General features: G+C 33.0%; 2 protein-coding genes across 3 annotated transcripts; one reads left to right on the top strand and one right to left on the bottom strand.

Moving 5' to 3' along the window:
- The first annotated feature begins 474 nt into the window (after positions 1-474).
- LOC111716001 (uncharacterized) lies at positions 475-3,564 on the top strand. 2 transcript variants are annotated; one of them, XM_023491410.1, is made up of 6 exons: positions 475-804; positions 1,076-1,179; positions 1,856-1,905; positions 2,401-2,486; positions 2,675-2,857; positions 3,339-3,564. In XM_023491410.1, the coding sequence occupies exons 1-6, from the start codon at positions 781-783 to the stop codon at positions 3,534-3,536; spliced, it is 645 nt and encodes a 214-aa protein (XP_023347178.1). In that variant the 5' UTR covers positions 475-780; the 3' UTR covers positions 3,537-3,564. The 2 variants fall into 2 exon arrangements, 1 of the variants encoding a protein (XP_023347178.1); XR_002768375.1 differs by lacking the exon at positions 1,856-1,905 and having other exon boundaries at positions 2,403-2,486.
- Positions 3,565-7,470: 3,906 nt separating this feature from the next.
- On the bottom strand, positions 7,471-19,917 carry LOC111716002 (uncharacterized). The gene is made up of 8 exons (XM_023491411.1): positions 19,827-19,917; positions 19,306-19,394; positions 18,964-19,024; positions 18,715-18,746; positions 17,583-17,616; positions 11,762-11,778; positions 8,352-8,410; positions 7,471-7,613 (listed from the first exon to the last, which is right to left on the bottom strand). Coding segments are annotated over exons 1-8 (345 nt in total). The 5' UTR covers positions 19,829-19,917; the 3' UTR covers positions 7,471-7,562.
- Between the last annotated feature and the right edge of the window lie 2,641 nt (positions 19,918-22,558).

The raw sequence follows: 22,558 nt of genomic DNA, 5'->3' as shown, positions 1-22,558 counted from the left end.
CCCCCCTGTAAAGAAGTTTCGTCTTTAACGATCTTTAACAAGGACCCTTTGTTAGCAATCATTAACGAAGAGAGGAAACCGACATGAAGGGCATCTGTACATCTCATTGAGTAGTATTTAAGAAATTATCAAGAAGTTTTAACTCCCCCACAACTTTAAGTTCATGTAAGACGACATTCAATAAAGTTACATGTCATTTTTTTCTTCAAAATCGATAGTTTTTCCAAAAATGACCGTTTTTATAAAGTTCTTTGTTTTGTTAACGATCGTTAACAACGACCCTTCCTTAATGATCATTAACATAATTGTCAATAATTTTTTTTTTCAAAAACTTTTTTTTAAAAGCGATAGTTTTTAAAAAACAATTGTATAAAAAACGGTCACAAATTGTTTAAAAAAAACGTTTGTTTTCTAAAAGTTCTAAACAAGTGGGTCATTTTTAAAAACTAGTTTTTTTTCCAAAAATGAAACTATCGTTTTAGAAAACGATTGAAAACGAAAAAAAAACGATCGTTTTCAAAAACAATTAACAACCCTACCTACAGAAAGTATTATTATACCCATTTCAGGTTACTAGACTGTTTGCCATTATTATGGTATCTGAAGCCATTAGATACATGTTTGGAAATCAGATAGCTCAGTTTTCCTGTCCCTTAAGGATTGTCTTACTCAGACTTTGGAAGAAGAGACATTGATCATCTAAATATTGAAAATTTTCTGGATACCAACCGAAATTACGGACCATACCTGAGGGTTGATATCTTCCGTAATCCATCACAGATGGAAATCCGACTTTCAAGACAGGTTTTTTAATTTAGATCAACCTATATCTACAGGGTGAATCACGAAAAGATGAGACAGCAAAGACTACCTCAAGGTCATACTATATGACAGTCCTAAACTTAACTTAAGTCTTCTGCATTGAATATTGCAGAGAATCCCATATATTTTGTCACGGAAAGTATAAATGCATACAGTCGTTTCTGAATTCTTATCCTTTGTGGTTTACCCATTTTGCTAACAAATATGTATTCTAAATCTAGTATGGTAAACTCTGTAACACATTTATTTTCAGAACAACTGGAACTTTCAAAGACTGAACATTTTCAATATTCAGCAGACAGGCTTTCCTCGGTTAAATGAGCAGGATCTGCGTGAGATCTGGGGTGGATCTTATGGGTATGTTGTCTGTAATGTTACTTAGATTTTAAATAACTTAGTTGACTTTAAAGAGAGTGACTGGCAATGTATGGTAGCTGAGCTGAGGAACTAAGGATTTTAAAATTTGAATTTGCGCTCTTGCAGAACAAATATACACCGTAAAAACTTTTCATAAGTCTCAAATGATTACTATTTCTACACAATACTACATTCTCAGTTCAACTAACATACTACATTCTCAGTTCAACTAACATACACTGTCAGTCACTCCCTTTAAATATATAAAATTACATTTGTTTCATTACAAGAAATGGACAACAGGGTTCTAGAAATCCTGATTTATGCTTGAAATTAAACGTTTTTAAAGGGAGTATGCATGTACTTTGATGTAACTCTCCATTTATTGTGGCATAGCTGTACCTGATAAACTTTTTATCATGGATAATTCAGAGGTCCTAGTTTTTTTGATGAAATATAATATTATTAAATTAACGGGCATTGTAAGAATTCAATACTTTCTAATAGTAGTTAAAGATATCTTCTGCATTGCTATGTGCTGTTGTGAATCATACATGATGCTCTATAAATAAAGAGTCGATTGAAATTTTAAACCTTTTCAAATAAACAGTTTGTCAGTCTTTTCTTTTAACTATACATGATTGTTAGGTTAACTAGTCATTAATTTTTTTTTAAGGCCCAAGCATGTTCAAGGCTATTTAACAGAAATGAGAACTCAAATATCAAAGCTACAAGACCAATCTTGTAATCACTAGTTTAAAGGGATAAATTTTTTATAGGGCTGGGCAACATTATTTTGTATTATAAATTAAATACATTGGTTCACAATTCCATTATCTGTATTGAACTTCCCCACTCAAATAATTAGTCCCAGGTCGCTCAGGTTCATAAGTCCAACTTTTTTTACCAGTTATTACTCCTTTAAATCTCCTTTGATATATGTTTCAGCTTTGGTTGAATATTCAACAGCCAGCGGCCATCTCTATTCCTTGAACCATATGTTGTATAGTGTATATCTTAAAGCGTCAATTTCTTCATTGATAAAAATCAGTTTTTAGCATTATATATATTTATAAGGATGTCTTCGTTATTAGCTAGAAAAATAAAATCCGATTCAAATGATTTAATATTATGCACTATTGTAAACGGAGATCCCAATTCATAAATTTTACCTAATTCACCTAATACTACGTCTACAATTAATTAATCAAATGATATAATAGGGGAGACAGTACCAAGGATTACGCCAGTTTCATGTTAGCTGTGAAGGTCAACTCTGGACCTGGGAAGGTGTATCCTTTGATCAGGTAAAAGAACAATTGTTTTCTTAAGGAAAGTCAGAGTTTTTTACATTCAGTTTTAAATTTTGATTTTAACATTTGTATTATGTTGTACAAGTCAAACTTTTCCATAACTAAACAGTAAAAACCCTACATGCTTCAAGTAAATAGTGTTGAACTAATTGACATTGGATAGGTTTACTTTAACTTTTTAGGATAATCCTCCAGCAAGATGGCATGGTAATGGATGGGATGGCGCTAGAATAATAAAGGCAAATATCCTATCCAAACACACCAGTAACACTACTCACACTGCTGTGGTTTGTTTTGTTCCTGAAGGGAAAATCTGTGCCAATCAAACTTTTCAGTATTCAAATGACAATTTGAACAGAATAAAGGTAATTTAATTTTGTTTGTATTTCAAGTATTTTTCATAGATAGCGAGCTCATTAGTATGGGTGCTAGGGATGGATGAAAAAAAAATTTAAATCAATGTTTTGTTTTATACAAATAAAAAGATGTGACCCATTTTCTACATTCATTTTTCAAGGGATTTAATCACAAAAAAGTTTTGAGCTATTTAAACTTTCTTTTACATGGACCGGACTTTTTACCACCCAGTACCTACCCAATTCATCAAAAAAAAATTTTAAAAGTTATATTTAATTTCTGTTCACTGAAAGTCAATAAAAAACGTTCATGGTGATGGTGTCAAAAATGAAAGTACAAGGGCAAAAAAACTAGAGTGGTTGTGTCCAACGCCCCATACCCCCAACCTGTTTAGGGTTAAGTTTGCAAAATATCTTTAAAATTGTCTAGAGTTTGAAAACAAACCACAAAACCATCTCCTTCAGTAAAATGTAAAATTATTGTATTTAGATGTGGGTATGTGGACCTAGAAATAGGGCTGGATGTAAACCAGGGGCCAGGACTGTATGTCCCTGTCTACACTGCTTTTCTCTTATAGCTATTCTTGGCCTGTACAGCCATAGCCCCCTTCTACAGGGTACTACCCACAAGAGAACCATTATTGTAGATCCTGGCAATGGTCTACCCGCTCAACATTTCTTCATATAAGAGTTGTGAATCAATTTTTTTAATACTTTATTTTGTTATCATGTTAAATATGTTTTATTGTTATCATGCTAATATTTGTGAGACTTCAATCTTTCAATCTTGGAACCAAGATAACTTCATTTATTTGGGTATAACTAATCTTTATAGTTACTAACTAAAATCTGACCTTGACTGAATAAGTTAATATATTTTACGAAAGGATTAAATAAATCCCTTACCTCCTGGAAATTAATTAAGGAGATAAAAAATGTTACTTTTAATACAAATCTGTGAATGCGAGTTATTGAAATTTTTTGTAATTCTTCATTCCCACAATTTATGAAGGTATGAGTCGTTCTTCAATTTCTAATGGGTGGATTCAAAGGCTGGACCTTCCATAAACTACCTTGGTCAACAACTTTATGTCTCCTATATTAGTCGTCAAATGTACAGAGAAATATTTATCAGTTAAGAATTGTCTACCAGCCAACAAATCGTCCCCCATAGTACCTTAACTACACGACCACTGTTTATGGAGAGAACGGGCTCTGGATACTATATATATAGATATTCTCACAATGATCTAGATAGTAAACAAATTGAGGCATTGATTTCGAGACTTTGTGGCAACTTTAACCTTAAAAGACATAATATGCATTGTCGAATGATGTCCATAAAACTGTGGAATAGTAAATTGACTGTTACTTTTGATTTTGATTAATCTATTTAACATGAAACACAGCAATTGTGCAATGTACACAGACACAATTAAGTTAATAAGAGAATGTGAAAAATACACAAATATAGGCATCATTTGTGAAGGAACAAAATGTTTTGTATACAATTGTGTAGATATCGATGAAAAAACGAAAAACAAATAACGACCAATTTAAAATCATTATCAAGCATTCACATTTCATGAATCAGTCGAACAATTGATTAAAGGAATTTCAGGTTAGGCCCCCCCCCCCCAACCAGACTAATTCCTGTGCATATATGTAAGGGTGTATGCATGCATTTGTTTTACATACAGTGGAAGGCGATTATATCAATATAAGGAAGATGTCTTTCGATCTCATTTTCTATTTTTTTTCATGCTTTTAAGCAGCATGGATTCATAAAAACATTGAAACATGGAGACGTTGTCAATTAAAAAACTTCTTTTAATGACTTGTGAATTTGAATTCGATAGAAACTTGTTAACAATAAACTCGAAGAAAAAGTCGTTATAATGATAGTATCGCCTACCATCGTATAGAAAACCAAACAGTTGTATATCCCCCCTGGTGCTTAAATTGCTCTTATTTTAATTTAAGTCTACATTTTCCCAAAGTAGTCCCATACGTATACGTAGTTCCTCCTCCTCGATCCCCTAAAGTAGTTACATTACCCTCCCCCTAACAATAGCTTTAACTGTTTATCAAGTAACTGTAGTTAAGTATAAAATAATAACTGCCATGACAGAGGTGTTTAATCTTAAAAAAATAAGTAGATCAAATAAAACCCAGTTTCAATACTTTTTACATAAAAAATATATTTATTTTCCATTAAAGAATTCAGAATTTTCACCAAATCAGCGTAAAATAAATATGCCAAATAAGATAATTAAAACCCTTCTATTGTTAAATATAAACCCTGTAGCGCGAAGCGCCAAAAATAATTGTGAACAATTTTGTTAGGGGGAAACACATTTGTTCAGATTGGAGCAAACTCATTTTTTGCATACCACACCTGATATGCAAACCATGGGGATGAAGCCCCCCCCCCCCTGTGTAATCTACCGCTTGTTGAGCATATCTAGTTGTTGAGCAAGCTATACTTGTATATACTTGTATATACTTGCATATACTTGTATATACTTGTATATACTTGTATATACTTGTATATACTTGTATATACCTGTATAGATGTAAAAATAATCTTTTGAAATGACGAAACCCATTATATCATCACTTAATAAAATATTACAGTCCATTCTGAAAGCCATGGGTGCAAACATTAGCCTTTAATATCCGCAATTGTAGAGTTTTCTAAAACCAAGGCACAGAAAGTTTCCATATCGTTTAAAGTTTTGGCTTCTTGTATTGAGGTTGCGTGGTTTTCTTCTTATCTGTCTCACATGCAAGGATGTGGCAATTGTTATATATGTAAAAAAAAGTATTACACGTGATTACAGGGGATGAACTTAAAATGTTTTTGACCAATTTTCTCGGAGAACACTTTTAAAAAACACTGTTAAATTCAAACTAATTTAATAATATTCTTTAAAAAAAATTAAATCTTGATTCTTAATTGGTTTCGGGCTCAATTTCTTTTCAAATACTCCAAGCAATGGGTTCAAATTCGGCATGCCAAATCATTTGGGCCTGGGGAACAATAGTTTGAAATGATTAAAAAAAAGGAATTTTTGGCAATTTTCTCCAATACATTCTCCGGCTCCGGTGGATATTTTTTTGAAAACTTTCCAAACAAATGTTCCCTGAAAAGACCCAATTATGATGTTTATAATTCTGTAGGCTAAAATTTTGCCTGAATTAAGTTATTGGTCAAAATGTTACTAAAAATCAATTCCTTTATGTATTAATTGCTTCACAAAGAGTTTTTATATCTGAAAATTGATAATGGTTTTAGTGTTAAAAATGTATTAATTTTGGATTAATATAGCAGAGGCAAATAAAGAACTAAAGCAAACTCTCATATATTTTCAAGTCAATTAATTTCTGAATTAGGTATGTGATACCTTAATTGGAGGGTCACTTGAAACTGGGTCAATAGCCTATAGGAAAAAGTATTAAAAAAGGGATATTTTGAATAAGGGAGTGAGTTTTAAAGTTTTGATTTAATTTTAATGTATTTCAGCATAGGAAGCCAGAAAGGATAGGTTTTATCCCATATCGAAACAACTATGGACGTTGATGTAGACATTCTTCAATTTTTTTCTTAATAGATGACACTCATGTAAGTATTTATATGAAATCATTATAACATTTGTTCTAATCAATGTTATATTGTTCCTATAATCCTTCTCCTTTCATCTGTTGTTAAACTGTAAGATAATCTATCAAGTATTACCATTTAAATAAAGAATCAAAGCAGAAACAGTTTACATATAGTCAGAGCAGTTTGAAACCAGTCATTCAAAGGACATCAATCCTCCCTCCAAATAACAAAAAGCACTAGATTGTAATAAGCCCAGTCATACATACTTTTTCTTATCCTTAACTCCACTAGTCATACTATATTACAGGGTTACTCACAAAGGATGAGATCTAAGGACAACAGTCAGCATTTTTTTAGTCCTTGCTTATCAATTGAATTTTCCCCGCCACAGCAGTTAACGTTTTTTTCTTTATAATTCATTGAATATATCATTCACAACTTCACAAGCTATATTTAGGGCTGGAAGTCAATTCAACCTTCAGATTGTCATAGTTTATAGACTTTCAGGCATCATAAAAGTGCACATTATTATATATTTTTTATTATTCTTTTTTTTCTAAAAGTAAGCTAAATGGCTCATTCGCCCGACGGTGAATTTAAATAGCTTATTTAACACTTTGCCAAAATACCATCATAATTCTTGATGGCCATTGAAAAAAAATACAATATTTATCAAACAAAAAACAACAAAATTTTTACAAAAATAAGGTCTAAAGTAAATTAAAAATGCAAGTTTTTTAATGAAAATTTCATTGAAAACCACAATTGGTAAAAAGAGGATCCTAAAATGTGTGTAATAAAACTTCAGTCTTAGATCCAATTTTTCATGTTTTTGTAATTTTTTTTTAAATTCTGATCATTCTTGATAATTCTGTTGTTCCAGTGAAAGAGCAATTGTTATTCAAGTTCCCTGTTTACAACGCCCAGTTCTAGTTTTAGTTCAACTTGTATACTTATCTGGTTATTCATTCCCTTTTAGCATTTTATGAGCAGTAATAATCAAGAGAGGAGTACATGAAAATAAATTTCCAATTTATTCTGATGTTCAAGTTCAATTAAAATATTTACATCTTTTACATAATGCATTATAGCCATCTCCATAACTTTTTATTTGTACCAAGTTCTCTTCATACAAGGAGGCATCCAACAACGTTGAGTCTGAAATATATTAAAAACAAATAAAACTTTTAAATTCACCCCCATATTCAAAGTTTTCCTTTATTAATATTTTCCTACAGAGCTGTTTGCCCAATTTCAAGTAACCCTCTCTCTTTAAAGTGTTATATATGCTTAATTCATTGGTTTAATGACTTGATAATATATGAGAGTCGTAGTGGGTTTCATGTTGAGTTCAATGCCCTGGAAAAATCCAAAACAGAGAGAGGGGTATTGAATTTTGTAGATCCAGAAAAATAATCAAATTAGTATTTATTTAGGGTTGGGTTAGGTTAAGACACTCTCTGGGCCAAATGCTGCAGCTTGGAAAGGCAGAGCGCTGCAGCCACAGATGAGGTTAAGTTGTGACACTCTCTGGGCAGAGCGATGCAGCTAGGACAGGCTAGAGGGCTGAGCGCTGCAGTCACATGGCTTACATTTAAGACCCCACCAGCTGCCGGTCTCTATGCAGGCATCCCACAGATATTAATTTTCTGGATCTACAAAATTCAATCCCCCTCTATCTGTTTTGGAGTTTTCCGGGGCATTGAACACAACATGAAACCCACTCCGCCTATATGAGAGCTGGTTAATTTCCTTATTTGTCTCTGCTACCAAAATCCGAAATTCATATTTTTTAACAGAGGGCCACAATTTTCAGATATAAAAACCCTTTGTGAATCGATTAATTTATAAATTAAGAGTCAATTGGAATTATAACAACAATCTATTTATACTTACGTTTAATTGTTTTGGCAATACAGGAGCCACCCCTCCATTCTCGGTTTTTTCAAAAGGTCCTTATAATAAACTTAGTTATTTCAAAAATAAAGTCTAATAAAAATTTTAGTTAAATATAAACTGGGAATTTCTCAAAAACAGGTTCTAGGTACTAGGCCTCAAGAAATTCCAAGAAATTCTTAAGACAATTCGTCAGAAGTTTCAGAAGTTATTTGGAAAACAAATTTTTGAGACAAAGTTCAGAAGTATTTTCTTGTTGAAGAACAGAATTATGAGACCATATGCAATTTACAACCCCGTGATGGCTTGCAAAGAAAAGTAAAATTTACAAACTAAAAGAGACCAAATTTCATGAATTTGAACTGCTTGCCATTTCAAATCCCTCAGTAATTGTTTAGCTTTGATATATTTATAAAAGACGACATTACTGTTTGTCTATCTTACAATACAAAGCATGTAGTTTCCATTTAAACTCAGCACCTTTCACAGGTGTGGAGACAGTTTCCAAGATAAATTTATCAATATAAAAAGGTAATAGTTGTAAACCTTAAATAACCTTTAGATTGTATGAATAAGTGTTAGGTTGTTAGAGTAGCAGTTGATCTCTAGTCCAGAAAAACTGCTGGAAGAAAAAAACAAGATTCTGAAAGAAAGTACCAAGTTGCAGAAGTCAAAGAAGAAGATAACTGAAGTGTTAAGAAAATGGCAAGAGGTAACTGCGGAAGAACATCTTGTGCATGCAAACTTTAAAGACTCCATATCAAATGGATTTGTAACTGAGCCCTTACTTCATTGTCAAGATCTAGAAGATATTAATAGTAGTCATTTTGCACAGAACTTCCTAAAGAATAAAGGAAAAGGTTCATTACTAGACAAGCTAGCAACGAGGCTAATGAAGCATACAGCAGTTCTGGATGATATCACTGCCAACACAGATGCCTTGCATGGGCGGTGCTGCTACTGCTGAGAGAGCAGTTAGCTAAAGCCCAACTTATTATCAAACCTACTCCAGATCCACTACTTACAGAGAAACTGAAGTCTAGCTTATCAAAAAAGTTGACCCTGGCTGGAGCCATTGATGCTCGCCAGAAAAAACTGATGCCTTTACCAGAGAGTTCTATGGTAATCAGAGGGTGATGTAGAAGATCCTGGAGAATCTGAAAATGATGCTGTACAGGAGGAGAATGTGGCCAGCCCAAGGAGGGAATTGCTGAGTAAACTGACTCTACAAGACACCATCCTCATGGATAGTAGTGACAGTGTGGATCAAGAATTTATCAAGGATGTAATGACAAGATTCAAGAATAATCTTATATCTCTCATTGAAATCTCCAACATGAAGGATCAGGAACAAATTTTAAAATTTAAAAAAACTTTGTATTCTGTTTCTAGCATGTTTCCAATCCATGAATCAGGTTCTAATGTGCAAGGAATGAAATTAAAGATCAAGGACATCAGCTTGCCTCAGTTTTCTGGGAAAGAATCTGAATACTTCAGGTTTAAGGCTGATGCACTTGACCTTCTAAACAATTCCAGGCATGATAACAGCAGTCATACAAGAGCTCTGAAGTCTGACTGTTTTAAACAATGTCCAAATGTTCTTGATCTTGTCCGTCATTGCAAAACAGTCTCTGAAATCTTTGAGATACTTGATTCAAGGTTTGGAAACATTGACAGGCATAGCCTAATGATCATTGCTTCCATTGAGAAATGCCCTCCGGCCCAAGAAACATCAAAAAGCATCATTGCACTTGCAGATTGCATATTTAAAATAAACAATGATATTTGTGGAGCTAATGCTTTGGAAACTGTTGCAAGTTTCCAAACTATCAGCAAAATCAAGTCCAAATTTTCTCCTTTGATGAGCCGTGATTTTGTTAAACAGTATGGAAATCTTGGTAAGCATGATAGTATTTCTCAATGGGGTTTCATTCTTGATTTTCTAAAACAAGAGAGAGAGACACAATTGAGTGTGTCTTCATTTGAAGTTACAGGCTCTACACAGCCTGTTAAATCTAATTTACAAGCAAAAGTAAATTTGGTAGTTTCCAATGATGCTTCTGGTAAAAAATGTGTACTTTGTGGTGGAAACCATCTTCCCTTTGAAAAGTCTTGTCAAATGACTGGATCATTTTTGACTCCTAAAACCCGGGAAAAAGCTAAAGCTGTTGGCTTATGCATGACCTGCCTAAACCCTTCATGTAAAGACAAGCATTGCAAAAGAAATTTCTTTTAGTTTCTAGTTTGTTTGTTTTTTCCTTTTGTGTTTTACTGTCCTTAAGATCTAATTTAAAATATTTTTGAGAAAAACATTTTAATTTACTCTTGGGGGGGAATGTTTAGCTTTGATATATTTATATAAAACGATATTACTGTTTGTCTATCTTACAGTACAAAGTAGGTAGTTTCCATTTAAACTCCGCACCTTTCACAGGTGTGGAGACAGTTTCCAAGATGAATTTATCAATATAAAAAGGTAATAGTTGTAAACCTTAAATAACCTTTAGATTGTATGCATAAGTGTATGCATATTTATCAAGTTATAAATCTTAACTATTTTGTATATTTCAGTTATGTGCTTTAGACGAGTGTTAATGAAAATGAGAAGATTGAAAATAAACATCTATAAAGAAAACTTGCTCATTATATTCACAAGTCTACCCATCAACAAAACTTGTTGTCTGGGCCTTATTGAAAGGAAACCTGAAACTGATTCCTCTCAATACAGTAATCTTTAACTTAAAATCGGTTATAAATACAGAAAAAAGAAGTGAAACATACAGAAAGCACAAAGAGCACATTATAAATTTCATTTGAGATAATTATCTCAACATTTAATCACAACAATGAGATTTGTCCAGCTAATAAAACTTTATGAGATATCTCTAAGATTCTGGAAATAAATGTTCTTGATTTTGACAGGCTATTCTTTATCTCTTCTGACAGTGTGCTTACATATACAGTGCTTAAAAAGAAAGTACAAGGAGTAAAGTAGTGAGTACAATGAGAACAGAACAGAAAAGGAGCTTAGCCTACAGGAAGAACAAGGAAAACATTATTATTTGTATTTGAGAATTATCTCAACATTTTATCTTGGCACTGAGAGATGTCCAGCTTATAAAATGATATAAGATCTCTCTAGCATAGAGTGCTCAAGTTTGGAAAAAATGTTCTTGAGTTTGGAATAACAATGTTCAGTCAAAAGGCTGAATGGGCCAAGAATTTTTGCAGCATCTCACATGACCCTTGGTAATTTTAAGGATGGTTGAAGATGAAAAATCTGCATTACAATCCCCGAAATACGATTTACAACAAAATATTGCTGCTGAAAGAGAAAAGGTTAACTAAAATTGTTACTATAAGGGGGATCAAAAGCACCCTAAAAGCCTAATAAAATATGTTTTACTTACCCACAACTCCAACTATTCTGTAAATAAAAAGTTTTTAATTTTAATAAGTAAAAAAAGTGAAGACATAGAACGGGTTCTTAAAAATATTATAATGATAATTAAAAGAACAAATGTTGAACAAACAGAAATTATACTTGAAAAGAACATTAAAATAAGGAACGTTTTCACACTATCAGGAATGCATGTGTGGATCAGTAATGTATTCTAAACCATCTTGAAATATTAATAACTTCCCCCCCTTCCTCAATGCAACATGTTCCCTATTCTATTAATCTGTCCATGCCATTTAAACCATAGTTGTTCTGGTCCACCTTATTTTATCTAACAGCAGGATGAGGGCTCAGAGCTAAAAGTCTGAAAGCCTGAATCAAAATTTCTAACCAGTTTTGAACCGGTTTTGGGCGTGCACTAGTTTCAAAATTGATTCACTGGTGTCAACTTGAAACTGGCGGCCTAGTTTGGGGATCAAATTTGAAACTAGCAAAAAACAAAAGAATATAAATAATAAATATGGGGGTTTTGACAATGAAATGACATGACATGAAAATGATTAAAAGATTAAAATGTTTTGCCAAATTAAATAAAATTTATAATTTTGATTCTACATTCTGATTAAATAAATTCTACTGCTTTAATGTATATAGGAGTACAGTTTATACGATTTATATACTTGCCCTCGCCTATCCTTTAGAATTACTCCCCCCCCCCCTCACATAAGTGCTATATACTCTTCACTAGTTTTCACACATCATGTAGCGGCCCTCGTCCTTCCCTTTTGCCCCCCTTGAAGCTTCCTCTCATGCCAAGCCACTGCTCCCCCCCCCCCATCTTCCTTTCCCTCTCAACCTTTCTCTCGATGCACAGTGTACACGGTACATGCCCATATCAATCCCCCTTTCTCTCTGTACAATTTATGCCCCCCCTCCGTATTCCCTTCCTATATATCTAAAAATGTCCCGCCTCTCTGTAAACATGCCCTATATCCCTTCCTCTCTGTATTTGTCCTCATTATTCCTTCCTCTCCAAACATGTCCCCCTTCTTTTCCTTTCTCTCGTATATGGCCCCCCTTTCTCTATACATTTAACAACTTACTGTACATGTCAGCCACCTCTACCTACTCCCTTCCCTGTACAGTTTATAATGCCCCTTTCCTTCCTTGTATGAAGTTGGCCCCTGCCGTAATACTGTAGACCGCGCAGGCAAGCTTAGGTGGGACAAGACCGGTTTGCATTAGATTCTTTTATCCCTCTAGCAGGATCAAATCTGTCTCGTAGAATCAACTTGGTTTAGACTTTTAGCTCAGATCAACCCTAGCAATCTCTAAACAAGACCATTGCATAGACAAGCTGTGCAGGAAACTTAGTTAGCCTGGTCCTGGCTAAGTCCATCACAGCAAAAGGACAGCATCTTTATTTCAAAGATTAATTATCAAAGGATTTTAATTTATCAAGTTGTGGAAAGTTAACTTTATTTAGAACTCCCCCCCCCCCCCCTACAGTGGGATATTTTGAAGGGTCAGCCAAAATGAATTTATTCTCTTATTTATGTCAAATAAGGCTTAGCCCCTTAAGAAAATATTTTTGATAAAAATCTCTATGTTGTTTAAATGTTATGTTTAAGTTAAGAATTTCCACAGAAAACCTGCTATTTCATGGAAAACTCTTAAAATGGGTTTTTCAACATGCTGCTCTGTCTAAATCAAGGATTTGGGGTGCTGCTGGAGCCCCTAAATCTTTTCTATATGGCTGTTAGAATCCTTTTATATATACAGATTATATTTACATATTTGGATAATCCCGGAACCCCTGTGCTTTCTTGTGCATTACTAAAAAATATATGTTTTTCTTCCTAAATACTTGCTGTAACAAAGACAACATCTAAATATATTGCAGGATTACAGGATCCATTCAAGGATAAATTTATGAATTTTTAAACTGAAATCATTAAAAAATTAATGCTAGCTACAAGTCATACAATGTTTGAAAGTGAAAGACAAATGCATGTTAAGAGGAGTATTGTGACAAAAACCAGTCACCTTCACCCCATTACCCCCTTAAATACCCCTCCCCCCAACCTGTTCCTTTTCATTCAGACCCCCCCTCTTCTCAACAAAGAATGGAACGAGGATGGAACCATTTATGACAAATAAGGGAATTGAACGTGGATGGAATTGTTCTAGACTAAAAATAAAAAGAATGGAATGGAACAGGATGTAACCATTCTCTACAAAAAAAACACCAAGAATGGTCGGAACAGAACATAAAGAAAGAACTAATGAGAAACTATCGATCTAGCAAAAGGTCCTCATTTTAGAACAGCAGAACAATTTCAAAAAAACCGAAGCGTGCCCAGCCCTACTTCACATTAATTAATGACAAATTAAAAGGAGAAACTTTTTGTGAGTCTAAAATAAATAAAATTTTGTATTATTTAAATTTTCTAATGTATACAGTATTTAAACTACAATATATGATAAAATGCATGCAATGCTGTCACTTTAATGAATATAAATTCAACCACGAAGCAGCCAGAAGTCAGCCTGCTTGAACCTAGTTGCACAGGCTAGCCAATGAATGTCCAGAAGGGACAGGGACAGTAGGGTGTCCTTTCAAAGCGAAAAATGAATTTTGAAGTAGTGCGTTGTAAATCCTGGTACTAGATGATAAAAAAATACAATTGGTATCAAAGAAAATTTCAAAGTTGAGTATTTCCACTCAGAGTTAGGATTTCAAAAGTAGGGCCTAAAATACTGGAGGTTGGGTGATTATAAAATATTTATAAATTTAGTTAGGTAATTTTTCTCATCCAAAACAATAAATACACACTTTTTATTGAGTTGGATTTATTTATTATCACAGGATCATAGAAAATTTACATACACTTAGTAAATCTTAAGATAAGTTTTACACTGTTTAGAATCTAATTTTTTATTTTTTTTAGAGTTTCCTTTGATATCATGTTATTCATTGTTATAAGATAACCTTTGTTGAAAACAAATTTTAATTAAAAAAATTAATTGTAAAAAATAAGAAAACCCTACAGAGATTTCCTAACATCAAAGTAAATATTTGCATAGCAAAGTTTTAGGGATCATAAATTAAAGAATAACACAATATTTAGAGTTTATCTTACTTCTCTTTAACTGTTGTCATGATATCCTGTCTTAAACTCTCATCTTCAGATGATTCTATAAACTCCTAGATAAGTTTTACAACTCTCTTGACACAGTCATTAACTACAGAAAGTTTAGTGATGGAACTTCTTGAACCTCAGCTCTTGAAAGAACCGTTCATCCACCAGTTCTCCACCTTCACCTCTAACCAGCTCATGTCTGTTATTTTAGACATCTTTATGAGGAACCAAGAGTCTGGTCCTACTAAATTAGATAACTCCTTGATTTCTGATATTGGAAGATTAATCTCCAGGTATCCTACAGTATAGGAATCAGGACCTAGGTGACTTAGCAGCTTTGCTGCCATGTTAGCTTTGACAATATCATCAAGATCATCATCTACGATAGCTGCTAAACACAGATGCTGCAAAAAGAACCAACCAGGTATGCTGGCAGAGGCTCTTGTTAACAGCATTAGCAAGCTGGGATCAACTGTAGCAAACTTTCTCATTTGCTTGAGGTCAAGTAAATCATTACTTGGGGCTTTTTCAGGTTAAGCACAAGTAAGAAACCAGGGTACATTGAACAAGACAACAAAAATAGCAGCCCTGTTGATATTGTATATATCTTGGTTTGAGAGAAAGGGATGTAACTTTAGAAACATGACTAGTTTTTCAATGTAAATCCCTTTTGCCAATAACCTGGCATTATGATGAGCTCCAGGTCTGAAAATTCCTTTAAAGCCAAAGACCTTGACTCCTAGGTACAGTGCAGCCAGCTCACATATCTAATTGTAATCACCCCTATCGAATGTGCCAAGTGTAGAAGCTCTTTGACAGAACTGCAGAACTTCTTCAGCTCTCTCACCAAGGAATGATCCTCTGTGTTTTTTCCAACCAAACTTTGTGTAAGTTTTAGATTCAACCATTTCTTCAACTTCCTTGGTAACATCATTCCACTTATCTTGCAGCTTTTTAAATAGAGGGTCATCGGGAGTTGTTGTATCTCCAGTTACAATTTGCATTGCATGCTTTACATGCAGCTCAGTAATGTGCCTCCTACAAATCATCCAAACCAGAGGCTGTTCCAGCTCTTTCTGTATCAGCTGGATGACACCCGCATACTTTCTGGTTTGAGTAGCAGTTGAGTCACAACATATTCCAATATTTTGAGCATGGATTCCCCATTCATCCAACAGTGGGATTAAGCTTTCTACCTGGTGAGCTCCAGCTGAGCTATGTATAACTGACAGTCCTATCAGCTCATCCTCTTCCAATGTTGGTGAAGAAACTAATATGGAGCATCTTTCATTAGTAGAAACTTTTCCGTTTGTATACTTTTTATCAAGCTTTCCATCAAAATGCAAATTCAGATTATGTTTTTGCACAAATTCTTTCTGCATATCCCTAATCGTATTAGCTTTCTTCTTGATTGCACTGGTCCAAATCTCCGTCCTTCACTGGTTATAAGTTTGGAAATAATACTTGTAGCTCCCCTTACTGAAATATGATTGGCCTTTGAAACTTCAGCTGTTAAACCATAAATATTCTTAATAGGAAGAGAGAAAGTAACAAAGCCATGAGTGTCATAAACAACAATATCATTCCTAGGCTTTTTAGCAGAATGCTGAACAGTTTGTTCTACATTATCATTCTCATCAGAATCAGAGTTCAATTCTACCAGTGCTTCTCGTTGCTCCCTTTTCTTTTTTCTATCATGGTTATATCTGTGATTTTTGCTGTATTAGTAACACTTTTCTTATATTTGCTGGCATAAACCTGATCCTCCTTATCCATTCTCTGTTTCTCTTTCTACGCTGATCCTCTAGAAATTGGAGATCCTCTGTCTTGGATGATGCATCTCTCTTTTAGTCAGATGTGACCAAATCTCTCCAATTTACTGAGCCGATGTCAAATAGTTTATTACATTTCAGCTCAAATTCTGTTACCTTCTATGGACTTTGTTTTTAAAGCTAGACATATTCAGCATGTAGCTTTATCAATCTGGTTTTAATGGCACTATCCTTGAGAGTTTGAAAAACTGCTATTATCCAAGATTGCTTAACTTCTTTAACAAGGCAGCCTGATGTTGAAAGGTCATTTCACAAATAGCTGAGTTGGATGCAGGTAAAGAACAGCATACAATTTCAGTTATGTGAGCTTGTTTTTCAACTTTCAGGATAAACTTGATTCGTTGCAAAATTTCTTAGGTTTTCTGGTAATACAAAATAATTACAATTCTTATTCCTTTTAACAATTGTACCTGAAAATGGGAGATTTTCTGTAAATTGGCCAATTAAATAGTTATCAGTTTGTTTTCTAGTTATTTTCTTAATTACTGCATTTTTTCCCTCCATTTTTCATTCTTGTATGCTAATGAAATGCTGAAAAATTACTTCTGAATAAGCAAAATAACACAAACTAATATTAACATTACAAGAATAGTGTCAGGTGATGTAAAATTACAATAATAAAATAACTAGGAAGAAATAAGATAAAAGCAGCTGTTACAATCACGCAACTACTCAAATATTTTAGGCACCACTTTTGAAATCCAAATTCTGAGTGGAAATACTAAACTTGGAATTTTTTTTTTGATACCAATCATATTTTTTAGCATTTAGTACCAGGACTGCAAAGGTTGGCCCAGCTTGCGTTTTAAATGTACACCGGTTGTGCATGAGTAAGAAATACAATAATTTAGCTTACTTTGGTGGAGCTGAATCATATCGTGGATAAAAATCTAAAAAGATAATACCATTTTATTTTTAATCTACTTGCTAATATATTTGTATTCAAACATATTATTTAAATACAGGGTTACCAACAAAGGATGCAACTTTAATGACAATTTAAAACTATAAAAGTAAAAACAATTTGAATGTTTTCTTAAATTACGCACAATTGAAGTTTTGCTTTTCATGTGTAGTTTTTACAAAATTTCGAGAAATTATCTTGTAAAGCCATAATTTCACAAAATTTAAGTTTCACTTATTATATGTAATCATTACAAAATTTTGGGAAACTGCAATGTAGAAATTTTGTGAATTTATGACTTAAATTTGCGAAATTGAAGTTTCACCAATTACAATCAATTCTGCGAAATTACACAAAATAAAGATTCTTTCGCCTAACTGCATGTAATTTTGCGTAAGCAAATAATCCATTATGTTGGAAACCCTACTTTTTGATTTCTGATTTACATTTAGTTTACATATGCAGGGAACCATAAATATCAAAAAAAAAGGCTGATTTAATTCTGTTAAATTGTCTCTGAAGCCTTGTCCATTTTGAGAAACTTGTATTATAACTCTATCCTGCTTGGGCTATTTTTGTTTAATAAAGATTGGGGGGACTTATTTCCCCTCCCCCCACTCCTATGATTTTGTTTTTGAGATAGGGGAGTGTGATAAAAGTCCATAACTTTTCAAGTAAGTCCCTAACTTTTCTAGGCAAGCTTATAAAAAAGGAATAAGACCTCTAACTTTAATGGTTAGGGTGCAAGGGAGGCATTAAAAAAGTTTAAATAGTATGTTGGAGAAATGTTTAAAAATACCTATTTTTACTTTTGATAAATATTAACATGTTTTGATGTGACACATCCATGTTTCAAGCGTTTTATTAATTAAAATGTTATCAACTGTTTTGATTTTTTTTAAACATAGACCAGCTTTATGACCTTTCTTCAATCTACCCTATGCAACAATAAAAAGGTTAAGAGAGTCCCAATGAATGTGACTCTTAAGTGACTAATTGTTATTTTTTGTGTAGAATGCAGATACATGAAATTGATTTACCTCCTGCTGCATAATCTACACCAGTACATCCAGTATCCTGCATCCTCCTGCTGCATAATCTACACCAGTATTGAATCTAAAACATTAAATGTTATTGATTGAATTCATTTAAGCTTGACTTCCTTAATCTTTAAGTTTTAAATTGAAATATTGATGATTTCTTTTAATGTAAACTGCTAATCTTATGTTCCCCAAAAATATATTTGTTGATTACACATACAACATGAAAAGTTAGGTTAAGGCAAGATTTAGATCACATGTAACTACTTGTTATCAAAATTTAATTGGCTTACCTGTTGGAATTCATTCCACCATAGACTGCTGGATAACCATAGTTTACTGGAAGAAATGGACCTACAGTTAAATAATCTAAATCTATGTTCCTAGAACACTTCGCACCACTTTTACTAGTATTTTTATATCATTTGTTGATTTGTTAAGCAATTAAAGGTTAATAGAAATTTTATATGTTTTACAAGATAATAGAGATAAGGTTTTTGAACGTTAACAGGAGATTGCATTAACCAACCTAAGTAAGAACATAAATTTCCAGTTTAAAAGAAAGAAAACCAAATGTTTAAGTATACTTACAATATTAACAAAACTAAATTTTTCAAAAATCATTTAAAAAATACCATGCATTGCTTGAGGCAAAGGAACCCCATCTGATAATTTCAACAAAACAGCAAAAACCAGAAGCAAACACTCACTGCTAGGTTTTAGCCTAATCATAAAAAAAAATTATGCAGAAAGTTCTTTTTATACTTAAAAACAAATTATTGCACTACAAGTAATTTAATTATAAACCTTTTTTTAACCTTTTTATGTAAAAAATATCCATATTTTGAAAACAATTTTCATTCAAAATATTCCTGTTAAAATAAATTTTGTAATTTAGCTTTATTAAAGGGATTTGTAAACGCAATTTCAAGTTACCCTCCATCAATTAAACACTAGCAAGAAAAACAACTATATCTTCCACATTGATCAGATAAAGGGTTTAAAGGTCTGTTATGCAGCAGGCATGTCCCTCTTTACAGAAAGGATCACTTGTAATTACAGTCCATTCAGTAATTAAAAGTGTTTAAAATCACATGCAACTAAAAACAATGCAATTAAAACATCCCACCCCCCACAATAGTTTATTTTTACTCACATTTTTATATATATTTAATTACTTCAGTAAAAGAAGAGCTGGTTCAAAACAAACTGAGATTAATTTTGAAACGACCTTAGCATAAATTTTATTAATTATAATATTATAATTCATACTTTTTATTTCTAAAATATTGTTTTTATGTTTACAGAATTATATTTTTGAAAGTTTGTGGACAAGATCCAAATCTGACATGAGGATATCAACAAACTCATCCTAAAATATAAAATTATATTAATATTTTCTTCAAAACTTTAGATTTAAAAGAACTGTAAGCAATATTTCAAGTGACCCTTCATACAAAGATGTCAATGCCTGATTTACAACGCTACGATGTCTGACTTACAAGGATACGATAATTATCAAGTATCAATTAGATATCCATATTTATAATACTGAAAAATTATTATTTTCAGTTGTGATTTCTCTACCAAAAAGACTTGCGCATTTCTACTGCAGGAAAAAATATATGAATTTACAGAGTTAAACATTTTTAAACTTAGAAAAATGACCATGTCTTGCACATTATTGATCAGATAAGGGCAAAAATATCAAAATATCAAATGCCAAATTATGGAGTACAAACGAAGTACGTTTCAATTAGGTCTACAAGCTAGAAATGTAAATAAATCAGAGAAAAACAAAGATAATATATATATAGATATGCAGGCAGGTAGAAACCTCCTTCCTAAATTGCTTGTAGCAGACAACTAATTTTTGAACCTCTGAGAAAATGGTTTTCAACCTGGTTTAGTGCGACACCAGGTCAGCTGGTTCAAAACAAACTGAAATTAATCTTGAAACTAGAGACCTTTACATAAATTTTATTAATTTTAATATTATAAATCATTAAATTGGTTTTAAACTATATAAAGCCAGGAGTGTAAATATGGATTCTGTAGAGGGGGGTAAATATTTTAACTATAAACTATAAATACCGGGTATTCAACTGAACATGAGTCATATTTGGACTTTTGATTTAATCTGTTATGCAACGACTGCTATGAGCAAGGTATGCCAAAAATCGAGTTCCAGAAGAAAATAGCATTTGTCGACCCCCAGGTGGCTTGAGTGCCATCGCAGGGAAATCGTTATCATGGGATGGTAAATAACCTTCAGAACACTAATTACTCCACCAGAGGGATGCTGATAACCACTCAGGACACTAATTACTCCACCATAGGGATGCTGATAACCACTCAGGACACTAATTACTCCACCATAGGGATGTTGCACATCACCCTGGGCACTAATCACTCCACTGGAGGGATGCTGATAACCATTCAGGACAATAATTATTCCATCAGAGGGTTGCTGTCAAGTGACAACCACTCAAGAGTATATGTCAGCATCCCTCTGGTGGGGTAATTAGTGCACAGGATTATTTGAAGCATCCTTTCAGTGGAGAAATAAGTGTCCTGAGTGGTTATTAATTTCAACATTTTTTTTCCATAACTGTAAAAACTATTGAAATTGGCAAATTAAGTAGCCTTAGCTTAAACTTTTTGGCAAAAAATAAGATTTTGAACAAAAATTTGAAAATTTTCTCATTTTTGTTGGCAGCACTAAAATTTTGCACAAGAAAATAATTCTAAATGTTCAATCATGCATAAGATTTTATTTTTATTTGACAACCCTGACATATGTTGTATTCGGGACTTATTCAGACAAGGGTGAAGAGTCCCTTGAATATACTGAGGGATCTAGATATGAATCAGTACAACCAGCAGTAGACACAAGTCTCCTGCACATTACTGCTGTGGGTCCTGTGTTATATACAGTCCTCAGAACATTCTAGAGTTACGGTGTTTTCACAGAATCATGAGATTGGTGTTTAGGAACCTAGCCTGCATTGGAAGCTTATAAAAATTTGAATCATTTTTGAAAAACGTAAAAGGTTTTAAAAGGTGTCTTGCAAAAAATATTAGGTTTTATGGAGAAGATGGAGAAGTCAGAATTTATATCTCCTGAAATCTTATTATTATTATTATTATTAAAATTATCTCCAATTATATGTATTGTTTCTATGAAAATGTAGATATTCTTAATNGCCGGCCTCTGTATCTCCACAACCCTTTATTGAAAAAAATTGAAACTTTAGATCTAATCTATGGACACTACAATGAGTTAACCCTGTATTTTTCAGCAAGATCAGAAAAAAAATTTTGTCTCGTCACTAATGGGTTAATGAAGGGTCGTTGTTAAGGATCATTAATGAAGGTTTGTAGTTAACAATTGTTAACAAAACAATGAGTTTTTTAAAAACGATTGTTCTGTTTTTTGATTTTTTGTTGTCATTTTCATAACAAAATGATCGTTTTTAAACAAAAAAAAGGATTAACATTTGCAGGTATAATCCCCTCCCCATTCTGTATACCTGCAGTGAATCTGCTCAGGTTTGTTCCCTTTAAGTGGACTGAATGCCCATTAAAAACAATCATGAGAATAATGCAGATACAGAGTAAGTAAAGGGTCCGCCTGCTGAGCATCCTCCTGCTCCTGGTTTTCAACCTGGTTTAGTGCGACACCAGGTCATTCCCCCCCCCCCCCTTTTTCAGAATCATAGTTTTTCCCCAAGAAAATGACAAATATATACCCCTGTACAGTCAATCAGAAAACTTTCTGATGAATCCTACAAAGTCAAGAAATATAAAATCATTGGTGAAATGTTTGATGCACAAGTCCCTTCATCCATTTTTGGAAAATATATGATAGACTTGGTACAATTTTGA

The sequence above is a fragment of the Eurytemora carolleeae genome, unplaced genomic scaffold (genome assembly GCF_000591075.1).
Source record: "Eurytemora carolleeae unplaced genomic scaffold, Eaff_2.0 scaffold1930, whole genome shotgun sequence".
NCBI lineage: Eukaryota > Metazoa > Arthropoda > Copepoda > Calanoida > Temoridae > Eurytemora > Eurytemora carolleeae.
Note: the sequence above shows the minus strand (reverse complement) of the source record. Positions and strands in the feature narration are given on the sequence as shown.

Coding starts and splice junctions, on each gene's coding strand:
- LOC111716002 (XM_023491411.1), bottom strand. Junction 19,025..19,305: donor TTTGCCTCAAGCAATGCATG/GTATTTTTTAAA, acceptor ATTTAACTGTAG/GTCCATTTCTTCCAGTAAAC. Junction 7,614..8,351: donor TATTGCCAAAACAATTAAAC/GTAAGTATAAAT, acceptor AATATATTTCAG/ACTCAACGTTGTTGGATGCC.
- LOC111716001 (XM_023491410.1), top strand. CDS start 781: ATGGAAATCCGACTTTCAAGACAG. Junction 805..1,075: donor AAATCCGACTTTCAAGACAG/GTTTTTTAATTT, acceptor ATTTATTTTCAG/AACAACTGGAACTTTCAAAG. Junction 1,180..1,855: donor ATCTGGGGTGGATCTTATGG/GTATGTTGTCTG, acceptor TTTTTTTTTAAG/GCCCAAGCATGTTCAAGGCT.